This window comes from Microtus oregoni, unplaced genomic scaffold, assembly GCF_018167655.1.
Source record: "Microtus oregoni isolate MIOR12 unplaced genomic scaffold, Mior012 000060F_ref0000265, whole genome shotgun sequence".
NCBI lineage: Eukaryota > Metazoa > Chordata > Mammalia > Rodentia > Cricetidae > Microtus > Microtus oregoni.
Genome location: NW_024543870.1, coordinates 4,533,548 through 4,557,892, shown reverse-complemented (window position 1 = coordinate 4,557,892; position 24,345 = coordinate 4,533,548). Strand labels below are relative to the sequence as shown.

Sequence of the window (24,345 nt, the reverse complement as noted above, 5' to 3'; positions counted from 1 at the left end):
CGTGGCCGAGAGGCCCGGCAGAGAGGGGGTGTGGCCGGCTCTTCCGCGCCTAAGCCCCGCCTCTCCCCCCCCTCTCCGCCTGTCCCTCTTCTGGAAAGAGGCAAGCTGCTATCGGAGGGGGAGCCAGGCAACAGGGCAGGCAAGCTCCTCTCGGGATCTGGCCGACGTGGAGAGGGAGGACCCAGATCCCCATTACTCTCGATCGCTGTGCCCAGCCGTCCCTTCTCGCCATGTCCCACAGCAGGCATCGCACCGAGGCCCCGCCGCTGGAGCGCGAGGACAGCGGGACCTTCAGGTCAGCCCTGGGCCGTCGAGGCCGCAGGCCCAAGACAGGGGTGGGCAGCGGGGCCGGGGCGGGGAGCCGGCTGTCGGGCTGCATTCTGGGTAAAGCTTCCTCCTTCCCAAGGCTCGGCGCTGGGCCCGCCCTTCGGGCCCGGGATCTGTCGCGCGCCCCGCCCCTCCGGCGACTATAGGTTCTGGAGGATATGATCAGGGGTGCTGCACAGACCCGGGTATAGGCTTGATCTAGCCTGCAACTCCCGAGCCCACTCGGTTTCCTTCAGCATCCCTCCCACTGTGCTCAAGTTCTCACTATACCGATCTCTCTACCCTCGTCTATGGGCTGTAGTGCCCAGACGCAGGTGTGCCCAGGCCTTGCCACTGATCCTGGCAACTGGGGCGCCTTGGAGCTTTCTAGTCACCGTTTGTGGCTGTCAAAACTGACAAGTGGATGCTCTTTGCTTCCCTTTCAGTTTTGTCGTTCAAAGCGTCCATTTTTCTGTTTTTTTTGCAGTTTGGGCAAGATGATAACAGCCAAGCCTGGGAAAACACCGATTCAGGTATTGCACGAATACGGCATGAAGACCAAGAACATCCCAGTTTATGAATGTGAAAGATCCGATGTGCAAATACACGTGCCCACTTTCACCTTCAGAGTAACCGTTGGTGACATAACTTGCACAGGTCTGTATGCAGCTAACCGCCATGACCATGTGGATTGGCGGTCCCGACTTTGTGTTGCTTTTTAGTTAGGAAAAGTACCCTCCCCCCTTTATCTAAGACTCCTCTGGGAGCAGACGACAGACTCCAGCATCAAGTTCTCTTGTTTTCTCCCTAATTTTTGTCTCCCTAAGATGTAAAAAAGCTCAGAAACTCAGAAGGTTTCCAAGCATCCAGCACATCTCTTCCTATACCGAGGGAGCCTGCTAAAGTTCCTCTTAAGAATTAGAAGCTGGAAATGTCCTTGGGGCTGTCATAGCTAGGTCAGTAGATACCTTTCAAAGTGACAAATACAGATACTAGTAGGCACGACCTCAGAATTTTCTGAGTTTCTCCCTTCATGGACCCATCTGGAACTTTGAATTCTTGGTACCACTCTTGAGTCTGTCTATGACATATGGGGAAGGCAGAGACTCCTATACTGTATCCCTCTCCACTGTATTGCACAGTAGCCTCTCCTTCTCGATACTACACAGGTATTTTGTCTAAGATTGTTCCTCCTTTGCACTCATGAAGGAGGAAGTTCAGAGACATTTTCATAAGCCATATTTCCAAGGTCACAGAGCAATAATGTTCTATAGTTCAGATTCAGATCTTCTTTCAGCCTGAGCCTGAGAAAATGGCAACCAGAGCTGACATTTGTAAATGTGGACATAGTTTTCCTATATACTTATTTACTTGAAAGCATTAAAAATGTTGAATAATTTAATTTGTAAATATACAAAGAAAAAATTTAGGAAAAGCTAAAGTTTCACTGTCTAATGAAACTTTAGTCTGAATGTATCATGTATTTGTTTCTGGGAGTCTGGGGTTGCCTCTAATCATTGAAGTCGCTTCAAGAAATTAAGGCTCCTTTTATTTGTGTGTGTGGGGGGCAGATGGATTGTAGGTATAGGCTGGAACATTTCTTATAGAAATCCATAAGGTTAGATTTAGTTGCTACTTTAGCTGGCCATTTTTCAAATATTTAAGCATGTTCAAGAAAAAACATAGCCATTTTCCCCTTTGATGCATTTTAGGTTAGAAAGGAGCAATTTATTACAACCGTCCTGCCTTCGATCTCTTCTACCCTGCCTTCCTATGGTAACTTATCAGCCTTCACAGCTTCAGTGATTATCTAAAGACTAATAGTTCTTGGAGAGATGGCTCAGGGGTTAAGAGCATTGCCTGCTCTTCCAAAGGTCCTGAGTTCAATTCCCAGCAACCACATGGTGGCTCACAACCATCTGGAATGGGGTCTGGTGCCCTCTTCTGGCCTTCAGGCATACACACATTAAAAAAAAAAAAGACTAATAGTTCTGAGTTCTAGCACTTCGGCTAGGTACAGAACAGTCCATCTACCTACCTGTGTGCTTTCAAGGCATCTTTGCTTGGGTTGCAGCAATAGAGACTCTAACTAAGACAGTTGTCTTCCTTATTCTAGCCTATCCCCCTTCCCTGTGGTTCTTGGCTCTTTTTTGACATAGAAACCTTTCTGCTGCAGTGTTCTAATCCTTGGCTCTCCCAATCCTCAGATCTTCCAGTCCTAGGCTCTCCCAGTCCTCGGTTTTCCCAATCCTCGATTCTCCCAATCCTAGGCTCTCCCAATCCTAGGCTCTCCCAGTCCTCGGTTCTCCCAGTCCTCGGTTCTCCCAGTCCTAGGCTCTCCCAATCCTAGGCTCTCCCAGTCCTAGGCTCTCCCAGTCCTAGGCTCTTCCAGTCCTAGGCTCTCCCAGTCCTAGGCTCTCCCAGTCCTAGGCTCTCCCAGTCCTAGGCTCTCCCAGTCCTAGGCTCTCCCTCACTTCACTGGCTTTGGCTTGTCTTAGTCTATATCGTTCTCCCTTCCCCCATGAAAACTTCATGAGTGTCTCCAAGAGTAGCTAAACTGCTAATTTTTTCCTTTTTGATTTTGATATGGTTTCTGGTGGGAGCTCAAGCTGGCCCTTAATTTCCAATCCTCCTGCCTCAGCCTTCTGAACAGGTGGTACTGGATGGTCACAACTGGCAAGCTGCTGATCTCATGTGCCTCCTTATAGCTTACACTGAGGCTTACAGCATGCCCTTTGTATTTCCGGTATCTGTTAACATACATTTGACTGTCAGTCCTAGAGAAGAAGAGATTCTGTTCAGCCAGTGTCTGTTTTAGTAGATGAGAGGGAGTATAGGACTCTGTGTCCTCTGATACTTGAGGGTCATACTTGAAAGCATTCTCCATGAGTTTGGGGATTTGAACTCAGAAGGAAAAGACAGACTTCACCATTTACCTCATGTGATGGCTGAAATGAAGAGTTAGGTCTTCCAACGCCCTCCCCTTGTCTACCCATGTTAGCTTTTACCTATTGTGTGGAAGGCTTGTGACGTAAGCTTCGCCTTCTGTATGTTGACCCTTCTCTACTGCGCGTGATGTGTAATCCTGCCTGCTTAGCTAGAACAGGGACTGTCAGTGACTTCCTTAAAGAAAACTTGCTGCAGAAGAACCTCTCTGTCTGGGAAAAAGGAAGAATTGTAGTGACTTTTTTGTTCCACCAGCCAGCTCCCAAATCATGACACGAAGACTTATTTATTATTAATTATGAAAGCTCAACCTTAACTTAAGCTTGTCCCACTAGCTCTTAAACTTAAATTAACCCATTTATTTTAACCTACAGTCTGTCGCTTGGCTCAGTTACCTGTAATCTGTACAATGTCTGACTCCTTTAGAGTCCCGCTGATGTTGTCTCTCATGCGCCTAGATTCATCTCCTGCTTTCTTCCTCTCTGACCAGAAGTCCTGCCTGTACCTCCTGCCTAGCTATTGGCCATTCAGCTTTTTATTATACCCATCACAGCAATACATTTTCACACAGTATACAAATATCCCACAATATAGTAAAACTATATACAATAAGAACAGTTATCAGGTAAGAATTGCATTCAAAATATCCAGTCCATTTGTATTTGGCATATTTGGAGAAAATACTCTATTATCTAATCTATCTTAGTAAATGCAAAGTTTTATACTTAAACCATTTTCTATCATAACTTGTATTACCATCCTAAAAATATTTTTTTAGACCCCAAAATATCTTAGACTTAAATAACTTAAAATAACTTAAACTTTCATGTCTCTCAACCTTATAAACTTTATATCTTTTATGTAAGTTTTTTTTAATTTGGTAATAAGAAAAACTATAAAACTATAACTACCTAGTCTTTAACTCCATCAAAGATCTGAGAAGGATATAACAGGAAGTGTAGAGCAAGTAACTTCCAAAATTATAGAAATAACAGAGTTGTCTGGCTACTTGGGCAGTCACCCAAGGTTCCTCTGTAACATTGGGGCATCCATCTTAGGTCGATGAGGCTAGAATATCTGACAGGCTTTTCTGCAAAGCAGGAATTTTGAAGGACTATCCTACCCTGTCTTGGCAAATTTCAACAGTCACTTTCTTTTGTGTCCTGCTTGCCCAGTGTGGACAGCACACTGTCAGCAGTCAAGGCAAGGGCCTAACTTTATCTTATGGCTAGCCCAAATGGCTAGCTTTGTCACATTGAAAGCAAACTCCATATGGAGGTTATTTGATGCCCATCATCCTTTTTTGAAGTAAATTGATGCTTCTAGGAACAGACATGGTTCACTGTCATGAAAAGCCTTATGTTATTAAAACATTTTAAATTCCATATTTCTGCAAGCCTGTGAAGTATTTGAATACCATCTATCCATTTTATATATATCTCTGTTTGATCTTGAAAATATACCTAACATGACTATAAGTTTGATTGTTACAGATGATGAACTATTAACCTGTTTTTCTTTATTATCTTTAATAACTTTCAAGGACTAGAACTTTACATTTGTTCGTGAGATGCATGGGTATAATACCTTAAATAAGAGTAGAAAATATAGAGGTTATTTTTGTTGTATCAATATACAAAAATCCACGTCAATGTAAAATACTTGAGACTAGTGGTTGTTCAAAAGTAGACTCAACATCTGTCCTGTAGTCTTTCTTGGTTTCTTTTTAATATCTGTACCCAACATTTTCAGAAGGCTTACCCCCAATCAAATCTGATTTTCATTAATTTTGAAGAGAACCATAACTTTTTGTTTCTAGTGGAAACAAAGGCATAACTTTTCTCCCAATGCAACATATTTTCTGATTTCCATTCTGAAGTGAAAACATTCTTAAAATATATAAGTTGGTTTAATTCAGTAGTTTCCATAATCCAATGTCTCTCAACAGATATTGTTTTTTGTACGTTAGTATTTGAAAAATTCAAAGTCAACAACATACCATACAGGATCCAGGCACCCTGTGTATTTCCCATCTTTACATGATTTATTTATTAAATATTATTTTACTCTCTCTTTAAAGACTTAATTTTTTTATTTTTAAACTATTTTTTTATGACTGTCTATATTCATTTTTAAACTATATCTGTTTAAAGGTATCCTTGGTCTGAACCACTTTGCAGTGCACCTGCAGCCTCTCTGACTGCGAGACCAACCTTAAATGGCCACACCAGACACTGGGCAGCTCTGGCAGCTGGCTCCCTCCCCCTCAATTTGGTGAAAGTGGAGCCTCATGCCTGCAAGGGGCCTGTTGTTGTGCCCCAGCTCCAGTAGGATCATCTACATAGTCTCCTGTCATCAAGTAGTGTGCCACCTGTTGCTAGAAACCCCATTCAAGTGCTTAACAGCAGGGCCTCTTGGTACCAGAGCCTGTATACGCTACCAACAAGGAGCTGCTTGGAACTTTTTTCCAGCTTTCTCGGGCCCTATGTGAATTTACATGCCATGCGTTAAGCACCAAGTGTAATGAGTCTTCTTCTGTCCCACCAGCCAACTCCCAAATAATGACACAGAGACTTCTTATTAATTATGAAAGCTTGGCCTTAGCTTAGGCTTCTCCCACTAGCTCTTAAACTTGAATTAACCCATTTATTTTAATCTATGTTCTGTTGCATGGCTCCATGACCTCTGATCCCTACTGTTTTTCTTTAAAGTCCCACTGGCACCTCTTGTGCTCCTAGGTTTGTTTCCTCCCTCCCCTCTCTCTGCCCAGAAGCCCCGCCTATACCTCCTGCCTAGCTATTGGCTATTCAGCTCTTAATTACACCAATCACAGCAATACATTTTCACACAGTTTATAAGTATCTCACAACAAAGAGCAAAATGCTAAGTTTTGTTTCTTCAGGAGGTGCGATATGATCTAGCTTATCCCTATTCTATATATAATATAGTCAATATAGAAATCATGTTTTATGTACTTATGCAGAAACTCAAATAAGTAATACTCTTAAAAATGACTTTGAGGTGTTGGCTGTGCAGGTTGAGTGTGATAGTAATATAACTGCACGTGGTGGTGGGTGGCTTCGAGCAAGCATGCATACGGTGACTTTGTTTCGCACTCTGACGACAGCTATGGAGCCCATGCCTCCTCACAGAGACTGAGACCTTTCTTCCCCATCTTTAACTCAGGTGAAGGGACCAGTAAGAAGCTGGCAAAGCACAGAGCTGCAGAGGCCGCCATCAACATTTTGAAAGCCAACGCAAGTATCTGGTGAGCTAAATTTCTTTGTATTCTGCAGCTCAAAGTCGTCATGGCTGAGGTAAGAAGAAAAATTTTAACATGCTCGCAAAAGCAACAGAGTGAGCGGTTGGCCGTGTCTTCACTCTAAAATCCCATATCTGTGAAAGCCTGCCGTCCATTAGAGACAATTTAAGCCTATTAAATCTGGCAGTTAGCTGCTCGTGGGAGGCTGTCGTGGACCAGGCTTTACTGGGTCATGCTGGAGTGCAATCAGCATTTGTGGCAGATATTAATATTCTTTTTTTTAAATATTCTTAATATACAGGGTAGTTATTTTTAATTGATTTTAAAGAAAATAAGATGTAAGATGGAAAAAGGTCAGTAAAAATAGTACTTTTCTTCTTTTAAAAGATGGTCTTACTTTTTTTTTAATGCATACCTATATAAAACATAGCTGCCCTCAAATTCACTATGCAGCCCAGACTGGGCTCCAGCTAATGGTCCTCCTTCCTCATCCTCTTTGGTGCTAGTATTGTAGGCATATATTACTCTACCTAGTTGAAAGCACTCTTAGGAGTTCTCATCTGGGAAAAGGAGGCAAGAATGTACCTTTCCTGCATCAAGTACAGGGGTATGTTAAGTCGGATAGTAATTCCATACGTTTCCGAGTGGAAATGTCTGCCACTGTTAGTGCTTTTAGAAAGAGTATTGGCCTTGCAGCATTGTATAGCTCATAAATTATGTCTCCGATTTACACTTAGCCCACTGTGGAACATGGCAAGCCTTCAGTTTCCTCTCTTACACATGCCCAGAGATGCCTGGAGTTCAGTCTTGTGCAATCTGCCTAGCGTTGGTCAAAAGGCCAGTGGAGTTTAGGGTAGACTGGTTTTTGTTCTCCAGCCATAGTGAGACTTAGAGATTTAGGAGAATATTTAAGATCCACACAGTAGCTCTCTTTCTCAGTCACTCCAAAGCTTTGGGGTGTTTTAAAACTAGTACCATATTTACCTTTAAGATACGTGCTTGCCTCAGGCCTGCACTCACAAGGCGATGCTTACTCCTCTGTATATAAGTGACTTATGCTGGCTTTCAAGTCACACTTCTTGTAGCACAGCTTTTGAGCCCTTCCACCTGTGGGTGGTGGCCCTCCTGTGCTATGCAGCCCAAAAGTTATCCCAGAGCGCTGGGTACATTTGTAAAACCCAACAAACAGCTTATCGTCTCTGCGCATGGGCATTTCACTCTGTCACCGTGAAAGGCTAACAAACTTTACGATGTATTTGTGCTTCTTGACAGATAAGATGGGAATTATTAAGCTGTAATCAGGCCTACAGTGGCCTGGTTTAGTACAGAGACTTTCTCACTTCTCCATCCCAATTACTTGCCTAGCTTCAGCATGCAGCATTGTAAGTGAATTCTCATCTATCCTGTCAGCCTGGGTTAAACTTGGCAGTTGGAGGAGATGGCGGTAGTAGAACCTCACGTGTCACAACAGAAGTGACTCTTGAGTTGCCTGCATTGTGGAGCTGTCAGCGTGGAGTGCAGCGTCTCCAGAACTAGGCCTTGATTTCCTCAGTAACTCGTAATTGCAAACCCCCTAAAAGAGACTGGTCTTTCCCCTGGTTAGAATCCCCACACACATGTTAAGACCACATTCATGTAGGGTGTCTACTTTATGCAAGATGCATCAGAATCTCAGAGGATTAACCTTATACCAAGTAGATAACAGAACAAATTTTTCTTGCCTAGATATCTGGATGAAAAAGCACTTATAGCCTAGATAACTGCATTGCTACAGCTAAATTTCCTGACTAATGGTTGTGCTTTTTTTTTTTTTTTTTAAGTTGTTTTCAGGAGCTGGAGGGAGGATTCAGTGGTTAAGAGTACTGACTGCTCTTTCAGAGGTCCTGAGTTTAATTCCCACTACCCTCATGGTGGCTCACAACCATCTATAACTGTAGTCCCATGAGATCTGATGCCCTCATACAAAACACCCATACACATAAAGTACATAAATAAAAGTAATGTACTTTATACATGCATATGTTCATATATGCACACTATTATATATAATTTTTAAGAACCTCATGCATGCATCTATATCACTCCTGCTCCTCTCTCCCTGCCTCTTTGTCTAACCAACCCTCTTCTATAGTCCCAAATTATAGTTACCTGCACTCTTCCTGAAACTGCTTTTAGATTTATTTGTTTTTATTTTGTGTGTATGAGTATTTTGTTTGTATGTATGTATGTGTACTACATCTGTGCCTGGTGCCCACAGTAGACAAAAAAAGGTGTTTGATCCCCTGAATTGAAGTTATGGATGGTTGTTAGCCATCCTGACCCTACGGGAACTGGGAACCAAACTCAAGTTCTCTGTAAGAGTGGCAAGCGTTTTGATCCACAGCCCTCCATATGTACATTTTATTGAGTCGGTTATGTACAAAGCTTATGTAAGTAAGAAATGCGTAGGCCCTATCACCGATTAGTGTTCAATGTGAGTCAGAAAGAATTAGGAGAGGGATGGATAGACTGAGGGCAACAGTGGATAATTTATGGTCCAACAACTTTTTTTTTTAAATATTTATTTATTTATTTATTTATTATGTATACAATATTCTGTCTGTGTGTATGCCTGCAGGCCAGAAGAGGGCACCAGACCCCATTACAGATGGTTGTGAGCCACCATGTGGTTGCTGGGAATTGAACTCAGGACCTTTGGAAGAGCAGGCAATGCTCTTAATCTCTGAGCCATCTCTCCAGCCCCGGTCCAACAACTTTTTAAAGAGCCAGATTAAGATTTTTTTAAATATAGAACTCAGACTTGCTATGTTTAAGGCTGGCTTTGACCTCCTGATCCCCCTGCCTCTGCCTCCAGAATGGTGAGATTATAGGCATGTGCCACCGACTTTGGTGGTACAGTGTTTCAGGAAGAACGAGAGATCACGATCCATTGAGGTAACAGAGTCGATGTCTGGAAATGATGCCTGACCTAGCTCTTAGATGATGGGTCAATCAGATTCCCAAAGGAGTCAGCGTGAGGGGCATTCAGTCCATGTAGGAGGAATGGGGAGCTTAGGCAGAGGAGTTTGAGTGGAGAATACATTGTCATCTACTTAGTAACTCAGAGGAGATTGCTTTATTTAATAATACCTTTAAATAATGTTTAGTTTTGCAGTTCCTGACCCCTTAATGCCTGATCCATCCAAACAGCCAAAGAACCAGCTGAATCCAATCGGCTCGTTACAGGTAGGTTAGTTTCCCATACTGTTTTGTCTACTGACTGAAGTGTAATGAGTTTGTACTATCACAGAGACCAAGATAAATGGGTTTAAATATAATGGGGGGAATATGAGCATTTTCTCTTTCTTTCATTCTTTGTGTCTGTGTGTGTGTGTGTGTTTGTGTGTGTGTGATCTTGAGACAGGGTCTCTCTATGTGACTGTGGTATCCTGGAACTTACTCTGTAGACCAGGCTGGCCTTGAACTCACAGAACTCCACCTGCCTCTGACTCCTGAGTGCTGAGATTAATGGTGGCATATGTCATTAGGCCCCAGCAATGAGTATTTTGTTTTTTTATATTGCATAATGCTTTATTAACCTTGAATTTTCTTAATGCTAATGAGAAAGAACAGCAGCTGCAGAGAGACATTGGACAGTAGACAAAACGAGTATTTTGTTTCTTAAGCAGTGATCATTGCATTGTCCATAGCTAGTTTGAGATTATTCTCTTATTAACTTGCTTTGGGACTTTCTTCCTGTTCAGTATTTGCCTTGTTTAATGGAATCGTCACTCGGTATAAACAGGCCTTGGTGTAACAGGGTAGAGTGTTAATACCTGACTTTGCCAAAAGGTCAAGAAGCAGTTGGGTAGCGAGTTTATGCTTTAAGATTATGGCATTTTTCACTGCTCTTGGAAAAGTAAAACAAAATGAGACAAAACAAAAAACCCTCTTTCTGCTTCTGTTGAGACAGAACCATGGCTCTGTAACTAGTTCGAGAGGAGAGAGGCAGCCACGTAATTGCTTAATTCTAGCAAAAAGGGAAAGAAAACCATAAATGTAGTCTGCCTTCCTCAGTGAACTCAGGCATCAGCTCACTATGGCACACCAGAAAAGTACCGCCAATGGTACCAAACTGCTTTGGTTTGGGCATTGGATAGAGGAATATAAGATGTGGGATCGCCTATGGGGATATCAGGGCGTTCCTCCGGGTTCTGTTGGCCAGTACCGTGCTTCTTGTCAAGCACATGACCAGAACCAGGATCAAAGAGAAATATCATTTGTGTGATTGAGCCGTCGAATAGTTAAAGTTGCTATCATAACCTGATTGATTTTACAGGAACTGGCTATTCACCACGGCTGGCGACTTCCTGAATATACCCTTTCCCAGGAAGGAGGCCCTGCTCATAAGAGAGAATACACCACTATTTGCCGGCTAGAGTCATTCATGGAAACAGGTACTTGATCCTTACAATCAGAGGCATTTGCGATATTTCCAGATGGTGAACTGCTATAGAAATTTCTATCATGTGGCTTTGTGAATATTGATGTCTCTTTTCTACTATCTGTGACTTTCCGAGAATAGTTATGTTTCTGAATTTGATGTTTCTAAAATGAGGCTGTAGCTGAAAAGACAGGCTAATTGTAGGCTCTTTGCCTTAAGTAGTTTTCACTGGACTAGAAAGATGAGGTGAGGAATGAGAGACTAAACGGCGAAAAAAATTGTGGTGAGCTAGTGAGGGTGTTTATCTTAATGATAGCATGTCTGGTTGGCATGTGTGAGGTCCTAGTTCCAGTCCCCGAAATCATAAAATATAAAGAATAATATCATAAATTACAAGGAGATAGCAGAGGTTGTCCTTTTTAATTGCAGCAAATTTTGATTTATAAAGGACATAAGCTCTGAGGAAAAAACTGTCCCTTTAAAAAGTGCTAGTGAGAATTCCTGTGTTAACTTCTCTGGCCTGTTGGTCACTTCTAAAGTAGATTAAAATGGGATTGCATGAACGATGTGTGAAGAGCAGTGGTGGAAGGCTTACCTAGCCCAAATGAGGCCCTGGGTCCTGTCCCCAGCACTACACAGATGAGACCTTAGCTGAACATTAGACACAATAGGCCAGTGTTTTCTCCTAAGTGGTAGTGTGGGCCAGTGCGGCTTCTGTTCTTCCTGGAGTCCTTGGTTTAAAGGGTTAAGCAAACTTCGTAATCTCCTTGGGTTTCTGATTGATTTATTAATTGTTTAGTGGTATTGGATATTTAACATGCACCTGTCATGCGCTAGGCAAGTGTTCTGGGACTGACATATCTCCAGGTGTTTTGTGTTTTTGTTTTTGAGACAGGGTCTTTCTCTATTATGTAGCACTGGCAGCTCTAGAACTCGATTTGTAGACCAGGCTGACCTTGAATTTACTGAGATCCAGCTGCCTCTGCCTCCCAAGTGCTGGGATCAAAGGTGTGAACTATTATCATGTCTGGCTAGCCTCAGTTTTTAAATCTATAAAACTAAAATATAGAAGTAGATTTTTTTTTTCAAGACAGGGTTTCTCTGTAACTTTGGAGCCTGTCCTGGAAGACCAGGCTGCCTTTGCCTCCTGAGTGCTGGAATTAAAGGAGTGAGTCATCACCACCCAGCCTAAAAGTAGATTTTTAACCTTTCAATCCCAGTATCTCCTATACCCTTATTAATGTTTTTTTTTTAAATTCACATATCATCTTTTATAAGTTGGCAACTAGATGATAAACAAGAAATTAGAGGAGGCTGGAGAGATGGCTCAGTGGTTAAGAGCATTGCCTGCTCTTCCAAAGGTTCTGAGTTCAATTCCCGGCAACCACATGGTGGCTCACAACCATCTGTAATGAGGTCTGGTGCCCTCTTCTGGCCTGCAGACATACACACAGACAGAATATTGTATACATAATAAATAAATATTAAAAAAAGAAAGGAAGAAATTAGAGTTAGGGGTTAAGGGAGTTTACTGGCCTTTGAGATTGTATCATGGGATGAAAGCAGAGGGGTCCCGTTCACAGGCACCGAGAGCCATCTGGTCAACTCAACCACAAAGATTCTGTAATAAGTAGGAAAAGTAACTGCCCACTCCTCATAGACTGGGTAGAACCATGCTCTTTTTAGGCTAAATATTCAGTGAAAAAAAAGAAGCAACACTTGACCATTTTAAAATTAAGAGTTAGGGGTTATAATTTATGTATATTTGATAAATCTAGTTGGTCAGAATTAAACCACACATGATTCGTGTGCTAGATCTAAGGACTCACTTTGTGTTGCAAAGTTTAATTATTGAAGAAAAACTGGGCTGGGGGAATGGCTTAGTGGGTTCACTGCTCGCTGCACAAACATGAGCCTGAGCTGGAATCCTCAGCACCCACTTGATGGCCAGGGGGCACAGAATGAGGCACATAGATTCCCTGGGGTGAGCTGGCCAGCTGGTGCCACTGAATAGCGAGCTCCAGGTCCAGGGAAAGATGCTGTTTGAAAAAAGAAATAATAAAACAACAACAAAAAGTAACAGAGATGAAAAGCAGCAGAGGGAGACATCCAACGTTGACCTCTGGTCTCCCTGGGCACCAACGTGAGTGGGCCCAGCCACACACAGATGTCTTCACATGTACACATCACACACACACACACAGATATTTTCAAAAATAATTAATGGTTGTTTGAGGGCTAGTGATACAGCTTAATGATAGAGCACTTACCTAGCATATGTAGGCCCCTGGCTTTCACTCTTGTGTGTGTGTGTGTGTGTGTGTGTGTGTGTGTGTGTGTGTGTATTTTAGTATGGCAGCTAAGCGGTGGCAGACTTAATAAAGGTGAACACAGAAGGACTTTGGATGTAGGGTATATTGAGATATATCTATACTATATATTATAACAAATAAAGATGTTAATGCAATAAGAAAATTCTGGTCCGGTGTATGAAAATCCTGAGGTATTCACTAATAAAACACTTAGTCATATTCTGTGAACATTAACTTCTAAATCTACTGTTTCTTTCTTTCTTTTACCTAGGAAAGGGAGCATCCAAAAAACAAGCCAAGAGAAATGCTGCTGAGAAATTTCTTGCCAAATTTAGTAATATTTCTCCAGAGAACCACATTTCTCTAGTAAGTAATAACCAGGCAATTGGATTCTATTATGACTGAGCATCTCCGACTACAGGAAATGTCCCTTCATTTCTTGTGTGAACACTTCAGAGTTGCCATCTTTAAAACTCTCTGCTGTGTCGAGTTACTTGTGACTCCAATTTTTGTTGCCTCCTGGATTGGGCTAGAGTTGGTTCAGGTGATTCAGAGTCTCGGGATGGGGTCTGAAAATAAGATCTCAGCCAAGAGTGTGGCACAGTGGATGGCTTTGTACTCAGCATGTACGGGGGTCAAATAGGCAAAGTAACAGACAGTGGACCAACGGTGCTGCTTTCTATAGCCATTCCTTGGCTTGCTTATTATCTGTCCACTTCATGATCATTTGGTGAGCTTGCACCGTGTCGGTATGCAGCTGGCTTCTGCCTCTAACTAGTTTGGCAGCCGACTGAAAGACAGTATGCTATAGATAGTCCAGGTGGAGGATGGGACAAGAACGTGGAAGAAGGCAGCTAGCCAAGACTAGGGTTTCAGGACCGTCTCCAGGAGGAAGTAACGTCTAAGCTGAGAGACGGGATGAAAGTAGGGCAAGTAAATTTCCAAGCGAAGATGGCAACCGCAAAGTCCCCCGAGTAAAAAGCCATATATAGTCAAAGAATTGTTAGCAGTTGGTAAGTCCAGATCATGGTGGCAGAGGAGGGAATTCTCAAAGAGTGAGCCCAGGCAGGCAAAGAGTGATCATGTCTTAAATCGACTGACTAAACTAAAGAGCTTACCATTCATACTGAGGGTAGTGCCAAGTCATTAACAAATTTTATCTTGGCAGGAAAAAAAAGATCTAATTTGTTTGTTAGAAAGGAAATCACTTAGTTGGATTATGGGGAGTAAATGAATATGAGGACCAGAGAGACCCCTAGAGTGGTATTATAGAAAACAGATGCAATAAGATAACATAAGCTAAGGTAGAGGCACAGGAAGTGGAGAGAGAAGTGAGTATATTTTAAAATGAGTTTTAGAGGAGCTGGGGAGATGGCTCAGTGGCTAAGAGCATCCAGGGTCAGTACCCCGCACCTACACGGTGGCTCAACGGCAGAAGCATCCTCACAGAACTTATGGCTCACTTATAGGGAAAAAGAGAAGCAATCTCTTCAATAGATGCTTAAAAGATAATTGTAGCAGTCATAACTGATAAAAACAAAATCCAAAAAAATATCAAAATCATGGTTACATGTCTGCATTACAATCGTCTCATTAAAATAGAAGATAAAACAGGATATCAAGTAAGAGGCTTTGTTTGACCTTGTTCTAGAAATATCAAGAACACGATTAGATGACAGGAAATAGAGTAAAACTGGAAACAAGGAAGGGTGAGCCAGAAGTGTTTGCTAGATGCAAATAATCCAGTTCTAATTCTGCAAACCCCTGGAGAGCTGGGTATGGTGGCGCACTGGGAGGTGGGTGCAAGACCCCAAGTTCAAAGCTTCCTTTGGCTACATAACAAGTTGAAGGCATCTCTGACTGCGGGAGACTTTGACTCAAAACCCCTACTAGAAACAGGAACAGAATGTTTCAAGGTAACTGCTCATTAAAATAGTGTACGGAGTCAGTAGTTTTCACATTCTTTAGTCTTAGGGAAGTAACACTAGAGTAGTAAAAAGAGAAGGTTAAATTTATTGTTTTGGGGAAAGCAATTGAAGCTGAGGAGAGGGTGAGGCAAGAGGCTGTCTTTTCCTACTGTGGACTTTGGAATGTTTTTGTCTATGAGTAGATGTACGTAGGCTACCAAAAACCTAAGAGCTTGGGGGATGGCTGAGTCTGTTAAATGCTTGTCATGCCACCAGAAGGACTAAGTTCAGAAATGTGGCACTTCTATAAAGCCAGCCACAGTGGCCTGTGATCCCAGTGCTGGGAAGATGGACACAAGAGGACTCCCGAGGCTTGCTGGTCAGCCAGTCCAGATGCATCTGTGTGCTCCAGGCTCAGGGAGACACCCCGACTCAAACAATAAGGTGGAGAATGTTGACACAGGTGGAGGCGCATTCTCACACATACCACGTGCACACATATACCACACCACACACAACCACGTGCACACATATACCATACCACACACAACCACGTGCACACATATACCACACTACACACAACCACGTGCACACATATACCACACCACATACAACCACGTGCACACATATACCATACCACACAACCACCTGCACACATACCACGTGCACACATATACCACACCACACACAACCACGTGCACACATATACCATACCACACACAGCCATGTGCACACATATACCACACCACACACAACCACGTGCACACATGTCATGTGCACACATATACCATACCACACAACCACGTGCACACATAGACCATACCACACACAACACACACACACCACGTGCACACATAGACCACACCACACACAGCCATGTGCACACATACCACATGCACACATATACCACACCACACACAACCACGTGCACACATACCACGTGCACACATATACCATACCACACAACCATGTGCACACATACCACGTGCACACATATACCATACCACACACAGCCACTTGCACACATACCACGTGCACACATATACCATACCACACAAACACGTGCACACATACCACGTGCACACATATACCATACCACACACAGCCACTTGCACACATACCACGTGCACACATAGACCATACCACACACAGCCACGTGCACACATACCACGTGCACACATAGACCATACCACACACACAGCCACGTGCACACATATACCATACCACACACACAGCCACGTGCACACATATACCATAACACACACAGCCACGTGCACACATACTATGTGCACACATATACTATACCACACACAGCCCCGTGCACACATATACCATACCACACACAGCCACGTGCACACATATACCATACCACACACAGCCATGTGCACACATATACCATACCACACAGCCACGTGCACACATACCACGTGCACACATATACCATATCACACAACACACACACACCAAAACAAAATTTGACACTTTCTGAAAAAATAGAAAATCTATTCTGGAAAAAAAAAAGTATACTAGAAAAAAGTCAATAATATTCTTATTTATAAAGTAAGAGCTAGAGTGTAAAAAAATCCATGAAATCCATTTTCAATATTAAAATCAGAGCGTTATGTTGAGGTAAACTGGAATAGAAAAAAACTGGATCACATAGGAACACTTAAAAACCCCCCTGAAGAATATAATAAAAATTAGATTATTGTGGCCTTATTTCTTTTCACACAGACACTTGAAATAGTAAATATATAAAAATGTAAGTTGTCTTACTCTAAATCTTCCAGACTTCAGTTTGGAACTCACAAGGATTTTACTAGGCTTATCTGGAAAAAATCAAAAGGCAAATCCTTGAACAGAGCCAAGAGCTCTAGAAAGCAAGAATTTGAAGTGGGCTAGGGTGCTTGCCTTCCCAGAGAATAAAGCAAACAGTGAAACTGTAAAACCACCGGGTGCTGGTGGGAGAGCAGAATGGAACTCAGGAGCAGGTGCAAGTGCACAGACACCTATGATGATGGCAGTGGTTTCGGAGCAGTTAGGAAAGGGTTGGCTCAGCTGTGAGGCAGACAGCTGAAAGCCCTGTGTGAGGGTGCCAGATAGGGTCTTTGTATGTATGTCGTCATGTACGTCAATTGCTTATCCCCGTACCAACAGAAGTCCCAGACAGATCAAGGACTGAGCATAAATACAACTGTAAGTATTAGAAAACATGATATCTTTTCGAAAAAAATCTTAGGCATGGAAAGGTTTTAATTATAACTTAAAATCTAGAATCGAAAACAAATGAATTTGGCTAGAATCTACAGTACAACCAAAATTCTGTAAATAAAAGCAATATAACTAAAACAAAGAAAGAAGCCAGTGTTCATACATATAAAGTGCATGCACATAAATTTTAAAAAATCCCAGTAGGAAATTACAAAAGAAAGAAAAGAAAAATATTCAGTTTATTCATGCAAAATAAGATATTTTTACCTTTTAAGTTAGTAAAAGCTACAGTGTTTAATAACTAACTGGTATGAGCGAGAGTGTGAAAATACAAGCTCTGTCAGTTGGTGGGTTTGTAAATTAGTTCTGAAATCGAACAGGAAGTATTTCTTACATTTATTTGGGCATGGGAGGGCACGGTGCATATGTGTGCAAAGCAGAGGGCAGCTTGCTGGAAGAGCCGGCTCTCTTCCTTTGCCATGTGGGTCTGAGAGATCAAACTCGGGCATCAGACTTAGCATCAAGAGTCCTCACCTGCTGGTATCAAGAGTCTTCATCTGCTGAGCCATCTTTCTGGCCCAAGTTGGAAGAACTTATTAAAATAAAAGCCTTTCTGTTGGCAGCATCTCTCCTAGACCTAATGCTGGAAAGAAACAAGCCTGGGTCCCCTGGAAAAGCAGCCTGTGCTCTTAGCCCTGGGTCCCCTGGAAAAGCAGCCCGTGCTCTGAGCCCTGGGTCCCCTGGAAAAGCAGCCCGTGCTCTGAGCCCTGGGTCCCCTGGAAAAGCAGCCTGTGCTCTTAGCCCTGGGTCCCCTGGAAAAGCAGCCTGTGCTCTAAGCCCTGGGTCCCCTGGAAAAGCAGCCCGTGCTCTTAGCCCTGGGTCCTCTGGAAAAGCAGCCCGTGCTCTGAGCCCTGGGCTGTCTCTCCAGCTCCTAACCAGTGCTTTCAGTTACACTGGCGCTGAGGCTGGGGGTGGGGGCTAGTAAGCTGAATCTCCTTCATCTCTGCTTTTTAGACAAATATGGTCGGACATTCCCTAGGATGTACTTGGCATTCATTGAGGAATTCCCCTGGTGAAAAGATCAACTTACTAAAAAGAAGCCTCCTCAGTCTCCCGAACACAGACTACATCCAGCTTCTGAGTGAGATTGCCAAGGAGCAAGGCTTTACCATAACGTATCTGGACATAGGTATGGTCTCTTGTTTATCCTGACTTGTTTTGTTTTGTTCCTTTTTGTTTTATTGTTGGTTTGGAGACTGGCCTTTAATCCCAGCACTCAGACGCAGAGGTGGGCAGATCTCTGTGAGTTCGAGGCCAGCCTGGTCTATAAGAGCTAGTTCCAGGACAGGCTCCAGAGCTACAGAGAAACTTGTCTTGAAAAACCAGAAATTAAAAAAAAAAAAAAAAAACAAAAAAAAAAAACCTTTTCTAAAGGATTTGCTTTACGCACACCCAGCACTGACTGTCATGTTTACATGTGTCGTTACAGAGGAACTGAGTGCCAACGGACAGTATCAGTGTCTCGCAGAACTGTCCACCAGTCCTATCACCGTGTGTCATGGCTCAGGCATCTCCTGCAGCAATGCACAGAGCGACGCCGCGCACAATGCTCTGCAGTATTTAAAGATAATAGCAGAAAGGAAGTAGGAGCGGGCAGCTGAGCTCTGCGGCTGAGCTCTGCAGCCGCGCCTCCGTCCCCCTCGCACCTCTTCCCAGGGGCACATTTACTGCGATACACGTTGAGCGTCCTGTCCTGTCCACGTCTCTTCGGGGTCTGTCGGCCTTCCAGATCCAATTGTCTCCTGGTAGTTGCTGTTCAGCTCTTTTTAATGGCTTCAACTTTGTACTGGTATGTTGTATTTATAAACTTTGTACACAAGGCTGAATGCAGCACCCCTTTTACAAGCTCAGGCTCGCTGGATGAACCTGCGTGTTTGACCGACCATGAGGTGGTAAAGTCCTGCGAGCAACAGTCTCGCTGCTGCTGCAACTCCCTTTGGGGGCGAGGCTTTGTGACGTGAATCCTGCTTTAGACTAGAGTGTTGAGGCTTGTGTTGAATGTCACTGCTGAATTTCAGGGAACATGGCTGAATAAAGAGCTGTTCTTACAACGGGGGCTCCGCTTATTTTATTAAATAGCTACTTATTTGATCGTAGCTTTCTTCTTTGTAGGTGAACGCTCTGATGGACATTTTCGTTTGGATGGCTTGTTATCTGCATGCCGCTAGCTTACTGCAGAAATTCAAAGGTAAAGTTCTGTAGCTGAAGGACGATCCACAGGTATCTGTGGGCATCACTGTTTGATTTTTGCAATCAATCCTAATCCTACGCAACACTGTGTTTTTTCTTGACACAACCATTTGTTGGTGAGTTAGTGGTTTGAAAAAGGGTTAATACAGAAATGATGACAACAGAAACGTTTCCGATTCATTCGATTCTTTTACCAGAATATTTCAAAGATTTGACTTGATTTAAAGGTTAGAAAAAGAGCAGGAGATGGCTCAGTGGTCAGGGGGCTTGCTGCTAACCTTGACAGCTTGCTGATTCTCAGAACCACCTGGAGGAAGGAGAGAGCTGACTCCCACGCGTGGTTCTCTGACCTCCGCAAGTGTGCTACGACACACACATACAATCAATCAATACAGAAGTGTCAAAATACATGCATTTGAAAAGTTGTGGGGAAAGGCTGGAAAAGGTTAGATTCTTAAATGCACGATGGCCTAGCCTCTTCTGGGAGCGTGGCTGATCTTCTATGAGACGTCTCCATGCTTGTCCTAGCTGGACACAGCAACCAGTCAGTCATCCTTTCTAGGCAGCCTGCGTTCAAAGAGTCACCGTACTGCCCACATTGGGATGATCATAATGCTTATCTCAGTTCCAGAGTTCCCATACGCAGGGACAGTTTACTCTGCCTTGTGGGTATTTTGTGAGTGGTTTGGATTTGAATTTGTTGTTTTTTTAAAACAGGGTCACTACATAGCCCTAGCAGTACTGGAACTCACTATGTAGATCAAGCTGACTTTGAACTCCAGAGATCCTCCTGTCTCTGCCTCCCAAGTGCTAGAATTAAAGGCCTGTGCCACTATACCCGGCCAGAGGCTGCCTTTGTGTTTGTGCTATCCCCACTTCTCCCTCTGCCCCACGGGCCTTCCTTTCCTGCCCGAGCTAGCAGCCCCTAATCTATCCTCTAATTTCAACTCCAATTTGCTTCTCAGGAAGCCCAAGCTGTGATGCTTGAAGAAGTGGCATAAGAAAGGAGAGCCAGTGGGATTTTGCACCTCCTTCTGCCTCCTGGCTTACAGGATGGGAGCCCCACTCAGTGATGGAAAACAGACCCCACAGCCCCTAGGATGCTGGGGTAGCACATTTATTACAACTTCAGGCAGTAAGCTGAGCTGCCCAGCTTCTGTTTCAGATGACTGAGAAATATAGAAGCGACCAGCTCTTAAGGATGGAAGAATTGGCCAGCTATTGCTAATCGCTGTTGCAGCCTTGAAAACTATGGCAGAATAAGGGTGATTTAATGGCTGAGTCAACATCCCTAACCAAAGGAGAAAAGAGTTGCTTTAGCTCAGGGTTTGAGAGAGTTCAGTCTCGAACATTAGAACATTTGGACCCTTTGCTGTGGACTTGAGATGAAGCGTGATGGGGCAGTAGGAGCCAGTAGCACCTGATGGAGGCCAAGAAGGAGAGAAAAGGGCTTCAAAGAGACAAGTGCCAGCGTGCACCCTCAAAGGCACAGTCCCGGTGACCCACTTCCTCTGCCTAGGTCCACCTCTCATTCCCCCCAATAGTCTACTCAAATTTTTAACTCATTAGTACATTAAATTAGTACATTTGGTTATGCCCTTCATGGCTTCATTGTCCCTGGAACCTCGGACACACCCGGAAGGCTTTACTCACCAATATATTGTTTTCAATCCAGCCAAGTTGACGAAAACAACCATCATAATTGGTCATTCAGAGCTCTGTGTGAAAGCCAAAAGGCCTTCCTGGAGGCCTAGGACCAGGCCTAGGACTGAACGGTAAGAACGGCAGGAGTTCAAAGAATTGAAAACTAGCTGGTTAGGTCTGCAGAAGCCATGACCTCTTTTGGGAAAAAAAAAAAAAAGATTCCTTGGCCTCTGTGTCAAGACATATCATCATAATAAAGACCAAGTGGGAGATTTAGAAACTGATAACAAGATACTAACAAGAGCCAACATTGCCTTCTATCGTCTCTGAAGGCGTGTCATATGTTTGTGCCTGTGCAAATGCATATATGCACACATGCGTGTGGGGGCACAGGTCCATGTCAAGTGTTCTCTCTCACTGCTCTCCGTTTTATGCATTGACAATAGGTTTCCCATCCACCTGGAGCTCATTGGTTCAACCAGGCTGGTTGGCCAGGGAGCCCCTGGAATGTGCCTGTCACAGTCACCCCAGCACTGGGGTCACAGACGTGGGCTGCCTTGTTACTTGCACTCTAAATAAATGAAAACTTCATTTAAAAAAATGCCTCAAATATTTCTCCAAGACTGTTGGAGAGCCGCCTTATTTGTGAGTTCTGAGGATCTGAATTCAGGTGCTCATGCATGCAGGGCAAGTACTTTAATGGACTGAGCCATCTTTTCTGTTGATGACATCTTGAAAGAATTCAGGGGGCTGGAGAGATGGCTCAGTGGTTAAGAGCACTGGCTGTTCTCCCCCGAGGTCATGAGTTCAATTCCCAGCAACCCCATGGTGGCTCAGAACCATCTGTAATGAGATCTGGTGCCCTCTTCTGGTGTGTAGGCACACATGGAGGCAGAATGCTGTATACATAATAAATAAATCTTTTTTTTTTTTTTAAAGAATTCAGCTAGCATGGTTTAAATCACACATTCATTTAATCCAATCTGGAGCCTACATCCAAGTCACTCACCCTCCTTTGGGCATCCTGCATCCAGCACAATAAAGTCTTGGACTTTTGGTTTTAATTTGATTTAATTCAGAAGGAATGATCAGCCTCTGAATTGATCATGAGATCTTTGTAGGCTGCGGCCAAACCCTCCTGTCTGTCTTCTCTCACAGTCTGCTCCCTAGGAGTCCAAGCTAAGATACAGAATGTATAGCTGAGTGGGAACAGATGAAAGGAAAAAAATGATATAAATCATATGAAATTACAAACCTGCATTAGGCAGGGTTCTATTTAGAGCACGGAACCATCTTTGCTTTATTGCAATTTCTAAAGAAAGTTATGATTTTGTAGATAGTTCTTCTGTAACTCTTTGTTGGCTGCATATTATAGATTTGTATGTGCATTTAGAAAAAAATTCCTTAGGACCTGAGAGGTGCTCAGACTAAAGCCACTGGCTGTGTAAGTCTGACGACTTGAGCTCAGTCCCCAGATCCCACAGTGGAAGGAGAGCACCAAAGACTCCCAAAATGTGTCCTTTGACCTTCGCTTGCATGCATTACACCAACATGCTCTCTCTTGCACTCTCTCTCTCTCTCTCTCTCAACAAATAAGTAAATATTTTGTAAAAGATTCCTTTTAACATTTTCCAAAGACTAGCTATGTTAGAAATAAAATTTACCCTTGAAGGCAAAGTCCACTGTGAGTAGTACTAAATCCACACTGGAACTATATCATAGTCCAAAGACATTCAAAATGATAAAGGGGTGGGCACCCTGATAAAAGTTCTAAAATGGATAGACTTCACACCTGAGGGTTCAGTGTTGGGATCAAACAGCAGCTCTTATAAATTGGAGAGATGGAATTTGTTTTGATGCTCTGAAGTTGCGGTGACCCTGAAAATAAACTTTTGGAAATGATCAAGAATGTCATTTACCCTGAAGATTTTACTGGCTTGACAACCTACTGGGAATTATTCAGACAGCAGGTTATATCTTTGTTATACCATCGTTAATAAAGCCATTGATAGATTTGTATTGCCCTTCAATGTGTACCATATGTAGTTATGCACAGTAAATTCTTGATGATGAGGAGGACCAGCTATATTACTGGTCCTGGTCCCTGTGTTTCCTTTTTATCATTAGAATGGATTTTACCCTATTGAAACATAGCTCACTTGTGGAGGCCTAAAAATGTGAGCCTATTCCATCTTGTCTGAAGGTCAGAGAGTTTGAGGGTGCTCAAAGTTGTTGACAACAACTGTGGCTACACACCCTGACATAGGGTGTGGTTACTTGGTGTTTTGGACATTTATATGGCCCATAGAGGTGTGTCCTCTCCACCCTGACCAAAGGTCAGAGAATTCAAGCACACTTTTGCTTCTTCTTTTGAATTAGAAGGTTTGACCTAGGGAGGGTTGCCTTCAGGATACTTGGTTTACTGCCTAAACAACAGAATGCTTTTCTCAAGAATTAATGACTTGATATCTTAAGTATTGAAACAAGTAACTGTTCTAGTTGTCCTTTTTTTTTTTTTTTGCTGTGGGACAATGGTCTATACCCTGTCACTTGTATTATAAATAAACACTGATTGGCCAGTAGCCAGGCAGGAAGTAGAGATGGGGCAAGGAGAACAGGAGAGTTCTGGGAAGAGGAAAGGTTCAGTCTGCAGTTTTCATCCAGACACAGAGGAAGCAAGATGTGACTGCCTTCCTGAAAAAGGTACCAAGCCACGTGGCTAACACAGACAAGAATTATGGGCTAATATAAGTTTTAAGAGTTAATAAGAAGCTGGAGCTAATAGGCTAACCAGTTTATAGTTACTGTAGACCTCTGTGGGTTTTGGGGGGACTGAACGGCTACAGGACCTAGTGGAACAGAAATCCAAGTTGATACTTTGTATCATGCTAAAGCAGTCTTCAGCCGATACTTTGTATCATGCTAAAGCAGTCTTCAGCTGATACTTTGTATCATGCTAAAGCAGTCTTCAGTAGATACTTTGTATCATGCTAAAGCAGTCTTCAGCCGATACTTTGTATCATGTTAAAGCAGTCTTCAGTAGATACTTTGTATCATGCTAAAGCAGTCTTCAGCCGATACTTT

The 24,345-nt window shown here is 43.1% G+C and overlaps 1 protein-coding gene across 1 annotated transcript; it reads left to right on the top strand.

The window, feature by feature from the left end:
* Positions 1-49: 49 nt before the first annotated feature.
* Positions 50-19,478, top strand: Prkra (protein activator of interferon induced protein kinase EIF2AK2). The gene is made up of 8 exons (XM_041639789.1): positions 50-295; positions 794-963; positions 6,439-6,520; positions 9,661-9,739; positions 10,833-10,950; positions 13,521-13,615; positions 18,382-18,556; positions 18,857-19,478. Exons 1-8 carry the CDS (start codon positions 231-233, stop codon positions 19,012-19,014), a joined length of 942 nt encoding a protein of 313 aa, XP_041495723.1. The 5' UTR covers positions 50-230; the 3' UTR covers positions 19,015-19,478.
* Positions 19,479-24,345: the final 4,867 nt, after the last annotated feature.

What these genes read in the sequence shown, in the direction of transcription:
- Prkra (XM_041639789.1), top strand. Translation starts at nt 231, where the DNA reads ATGTCCCACAGCAGGCATCGCACCGAGGCCCCGCCGCTGGAGCGCGAG. An exon ending in AAAGCCAACGCAAGTATCTG is followed by an intron (nt 6,521 to 9,660) that starts GTGAGCTAAATT and finishes AATAATGTTTAG; the next exon opens with TTTTGCAGTTCCTGACCCCT. An exon ending in CAGAGAACCACATTTCTCTA is followed by an intron (nt 13,616 to 18,381) that starts GTAAGTAATAAC and finishes TCTGCTTTTTAG; the next exon opens with ACAAATATGGTCGGACATTC.